The sequence below is a fragment of the Primulina huaijiensis genome, chromosome 4 (genome assembly GCF_012295235.1).
Source record: "Primulina huaijiensis isolate GDHJ02 chromosome 4, ASM1229523v2, whole genome shotgun sequence".
In the NCBI taxonomy this organism is placed as follows: Eukaryota; Viridiplantae; Streptophyta; class Magnoliopsida; order Lamiales; family Gesneriaceae; genus Primulina; species Primulina huaijiensis.
In genome coordinates, this window is record NC_133309.1 from 1,509,974 (window position 1) to 1,515,500 (window position 5,527).

The 5,527-nt window shown below is 38.3% G+C and overlaps 1 protein-coding gene across 1 annotated transcript; it reads right to left on the reverse strand.

Annotated features, from left to right (window-relative positions):
* Window positions 1-893: 893 nt before the first annotated feature.
* On the reverse strand, window positions 894-5,527 carry LOC140975140 (probable methyltransferase PMT12). The gene is made up of 9 exons (XM_073438691.1): window positions 4,602-5,527; window positions 3,577-3,711; window positions 3,228-3,498; window positions 2,837-2,947; window positions 2,481-2,640; window positions 1,646-1,903; window positions 1,445-1,567; window positions 1,290-1,367; window positions 894-1,206 (listed from the first exon to the last, which is right to left on the reverse strand). Exons 1-9 carry the CDS (start codon window positions 5,217-5,219, stop codon window positions 1,008-1,010), a joined length of 1,953 nt encoding a protein of 650 aa, XP_073294792.1. The 5' UTR covers window positions 5,220-5,527; the 3' UTR covers window positions 894-1,007.

A 5,527-nucleotide genomic window follows, 5' to 3' on the forward strand; every position in this document is an offset into this window, starting at 1 on the left:
GGCCATGGATAAGTGCCCGGGTCAGGAGGGTAGACTATTCCAGGGCCAATAAGACGACGACCCGATTGGAAAACCGGATCTTAAGCCGCCCGAGACGTTGAAAGTACGGTTTGAAGAATTTGTGAAGAGGCCAGTCAACAGGCCGAGCCATTGAATACCTGGAGCATCGCCTTCCCGTGCCATTGGATGCCCGGGCCCTCAGGCGGTTCTCTGAAAGGCATTTTACCCAGGCCATTTCGATATGAGTGCTGCATTTAATTGCGCCGATAAAGTAGAGTATGTGCAGCCGACCTATCTCTGACACCAATGCAAGTGGTTGACAAAAATCAAGTGGGCTGGATGTGACTAGTATGATATTTGACATGTCAGAACAAAAAGGTATAATCAGCCGCCCTACTATAATTAATGATCAGCACAAAGAACGAGATCATCATTACATCCTCTAATATAAATAACATGTTCTATCTTTGAATTTACCACCTATTGACACATTAAATACTCTCATTTACTACTCATTTACTCCACATCTCCCACACCAATCACGCAACCCTCACTGGGTTACATTGGTTTTCTTGCTTGAGTTCCTCACTGACTTAAGCATCGGAGTGGTCACGCCAGACACCCCTCCGACGCCCATTCATGTGGTTACTCTCTTGGTTGCAGATCCCTATATCATTGTTCGGGAAACAAGCTTTTGATCCAGGCGTCTTGTTCTCATTTTTCTTCATTATTTTGATAGTAGATCCGGCGGAGGATTCGATCCGGCTCGTTCATTTCACCCGGATCACATCAAATATATACAATTATTAAAACAGACTATGACATCAGAAGTTAGTTACTCTAGGAGTTTCAAACTTAATAATATAGTATAGATAGTATAGATAATAATATAAATAAAATAATATTTATTAATTTAAATTTAAATAGATTAAAAAAACAATATGTTTATGATGTTACCATATAAAACAGGGAATGATTCTTATCTGCGACAACAATTCATACATATTTTACAAACGCTTCTCACAAGTTAAAAGCTTCTGGTTTGAATGAGGGCCCTCCCCAGAATCAAACACAAATGTCACCCATCTCATTGCTTTTGCTATTTCCTGAAGCTCATCGATTACGACACTCGTGTCGCGTATGTAAACGCGCCCATCCGGTCTTAGGATGCGATCCATCTCCAACATGATACTCGATATATTACATCTGTACAGCCAAACGACGATTCTTTCATAACGATCACAAGATCGTATACAGCTCAGAGGAAGAGTATTAGCTTGAAAATGTACCTTTTCTGTTCAACAGAGAACAGGCCTGCTGCATTTAAAAGATCATAAGTTCTAGGATAAGTGTCAAATGGCTCACACCTGCAAAGTTCAACAACCAAGTTATTTTCGTGAAAAATACTCGACCCATGAGAAGGTGTGTACATTCTGGCGCATACCAATCGTGCATTACTCCTATAAGGCCACGGTCGTGTATTACAGGCAGCGTATTCGAACCACTGACGGGAACGACATTCATAACCCAACAATTTACGTTGAAATCTAGTAGAGCTGCTGCAAACCTGACATGGGAGAAAAAATCACCTGTTGAAATAAGTTTGTTTGAAGGGATAAAAAATACACAATTTGCTTTTACGTACCCTCCATATCCGGCTTTCATGTCCATTACATTACGCAGGTTCATTTTGTCTATGTGAAACGCCACGACATAGCCCCTCACGATCTCATTCCAATATTTTGAATTTGCTTTGTAGAGTTCTTTTCTAGACGTATCGGCATCCATTTTTATGCTATGAAGCCTGTCCTGTGGAAAGTGCAGACGTGCAGGCCAGCTCGTAACGTTCGTTCCATAACCGTTTTCAGGCAAACGGGTGATGCACGCCTTACTTTTAACATACCTGCAAGGTGGAACAAACGTGCTTTTTCTTATCAGAAGAGGCAATCAATTAAAAGAAATAAAATAGTGCATGGTAAGAATTATGTGTTTAAATTCAATTCTAATCAACATTTTTAGCCAGGTCAAATTTCAAAATATCAACTATTTGGGCACAAGTTTGGCTTGATTAGGAATTTGAATCCGAGCTCGATTCATTTCATTTGAGCTTAACTATTGAGCACTTCTAAGTAAGGCTCGAATCATGGCTCCAATATATATGCGAGTTCGTTTACTTATAAATAAATATATTTATAAGAGATTAGTAAAAATATTAATTCTCATGCATTATCTAGTAAAATAATTTAGGCTCAGAATTCAATCTTAAATTTTGCTAAAAAATATATCTGAACACGTTGAGCTCAATTCAAGTTCCATAATTTTGAATACAAAATAATATTCATATCTATTTAAAAGACCAGTGAACTACCCAGGTTCATCGTATTTCTAGTAGGTTCGAAGATTTTGCTATAGATTGGAAATCCATCAGTTACAAAAGAACACAAAATTCATCGAGATAAAGGATAGAATAGAATAAATACCAAATATCATCGGGATCGTCATCGATCCCACATAACGAAGGTTGTATTTTGGAGTCACGAGTCACATAGCAGCTGTTGTTCATAGGCTTCTGCCAAATAGCAATATATTCTTCCTTCTTCATCAGTTCCCAACAAAGGCGACTAGTAAGGTCCGCCATGCCTAGAAAGAAAAGATGAAGAAAAGGGAAAAAAGTTTATCATTTGTCCGAGTGAATAATTATAAAAGCAGTAGTGTCTTGATTTTTGGAAGGAAATGCATGATAAATAGAAAAATGATGATGAATATTTTAAAGTTACTCCCACCCGATCTGTATTTGCATAAATAAAATCTGTTTGTTGGTTTCAAGACTGGTTACCTTCCCATTGATGTATTAGGTTGCCTTCATAATTGTTAGAGGGTTGTGCTGCCCAGACAAAGTATCCTCCGGCTCTAAGCATCCTGTTTGCTTCGAGAAGTAAGATTCCGTCTTCAAACGCAGCACGAAAAGAATAAAAATCACAATTAATACATAGAAATGAAGTTTGATGATAAATAAAAGAACAATGCAAAGGCTTTTCAGAAAAGGGTATCAGGAATAAGAAAAAGGGGCACTCTCTTCTTCATTCTCTTCATTACAGGAGAAAGAAAAAGCAATGTTGCAAAACTAAACTAATTTATCCACTAGCCTAAAATGGCATCAGAATTGTGAACTCAAAAAATATTCAGATATGGAAGTGCGAACTGATACAAACTGAAAGATAGCATACCATCACGGGTCCAATTAATATTACACTCAGAACAATGTATTAATTCAAATGCTTGGCTTGGATAAGGCAAACGGTGGGTTCCGAATGCTGCTACCATAGCAGGCACACCTCTTTCCAATGCAACTTGAATCTGGTTTCCACAGAAATCTTTTGGAGAAACTGACAGCGTTGTTACGTTCTGCTCCATTAAGGATGCACCAAAACTCGTAACCCCGCATCCGATATCTAAAACAACCCGAGTACGTAGGCCAAATGCAATTTCAGGAACCATCTAAATACATTTACTCAAAAAGATTAGAAAGAATCAAGTAAAACATAAAATCCAGACAGATTTCTGAGGGAAACAAACCTTGGAAATGTGATTTAAGTACTGCACTTGAGCTTCCACCCGTGGAAATATAAGCTTATCATCTTTTCTTGATATCCAATTCTGTCCTACTTTCTCTTCTGCCGGGCGTGCATTGGGTACATTATCAAACCACACCTGTTGTAACGTTTTAGAACCTATTCATGATTTTCTAAATTTGGAAATAAAAGAATAAGATTAAAACCATTCTCATTGCTAACGCTGATGAGTTTTCAGGTGATCCCATAATAAATATCACAAGTATTAAATTAATTTACAATTCCTAAGCTAATTTTACCCATAGGCTACGACTATTAGCCACTGGATTTTATTCAGGGTGCTGATAGATGGTGATTCGTGCAAGAAACTAGATTCCTTGGAGGATTCACTTGGTATCTTTTCTTGTTTTCTTTTTGTTGAGAAAAATGTTATGGTAAAACGGTAAGGAGGTAGGATTTTCAACTAGGCAGAGGCTGTTTTTCAGTGTAAGTTTGTGCTGTTCAATCAAACATAAGGCTGCAAGGGATGGCTCAAAAAAGAAATATATATGTTTTGGTCTTTCGAGATGAATAAATAAATTTGCATAAGAGGACTCGTGTTCCAGTTTATCATAGCAATTCAACAAGACAGGTTAGAATTCACACAGATTTTGTGTCCATATACTTCATAGGAGTTCACAAAAACCAATTTCGTTGTATGGTTGAAGAGATTTGGATTGCATTATCATCATTAGCCATAATTTTTGGTAAATGGCAAATGATCCATCTTATATTGTCTATCAAAGAAGCCAAGTGCTTATACCTACTACATGTAAACAAGAAGCATCCATGATCTACACTCTTGGTATACGTCAAAAGCCTAAATTTACATGCTCAAAATGTTAAAGAACAAATCATTTAGCTGGTGATAAATAGAATGAGGAGATATTATTATACCTAATTCACAAATCTAACCAAAAGAACAAAACCAAACTCGAACGAAGACCACAACAACCACAACGACATCATAATAAGATCAATAAATTGTACCTCATCCCGGCTTTTCGGCCAAGGGATGTGAATCTTGTAATGTTTAGGCCTAGGCACCAAACATTCCAATCCCATCCCAATCTCCGGGCAATGCCTCTCACTCTTGTCACCTCTCTCCACTGAAACAAACCCAGAAATCGCCCCCAAACTGTCCAAGCAAGGAATGTAATCACTCATACTCTCATCACAAACCACAAATTTCTCATCTCTCGCGATTCTTGTCACATTACTCTCCCTTCCATCAATCTCAGCACCAACATTCCTATCATCCACCATACTCTGTATAAGCCCTTCGTCGAATTCTCCCACAACAAAGTCATCAGTCATAAAACCCATTTCATCAATGATCCCTGTTCTCTCCACAACCACCTTCGCCCACCGCGGAGGCGGCCGAGCAAAAGGGCTTGCGGCGGCGGTATTGGGATTGAAGAAAGAAAGGTGGCCCTTTTCGTTTGGGGTGGTTAAAGGATAAGTAGGCAAGTGTTTCACGAAAAACAAGAGGGAGAACAAGAGAAGGAAAAAAGCTACAGCCTTGGCGAGTTTTGACATGGGAGTAAGTGATGTTGAGCTAATCTGGTCGTGTAATGATACTGATGAGCTTGTAAACGGAGCTATCATGAAATTAAATGTTTCCTTGGTTCAGAAAAATGGAAAGAATCAAAGAAAACATCATATTTTTCTCCGAATCTCCAACTCTTTGCCTGAATTACAAGCCACTAAACCAGTAAAAGAAAGTAAGCAAACCAAAAACTACTAATACAACTAACATGCGTAAATGTGGGTGAATTTATCTACACGAGTTACTCAATGGAATTGCATGATCAAAGGGGTATGCTGAAAAAATTGCAGAACACTGCGTGAACTGTGTGAATTTACAGTACAACAAACAGTGTGCGTGTCATTTGCTATGTTTGCCTGCCAAAAGG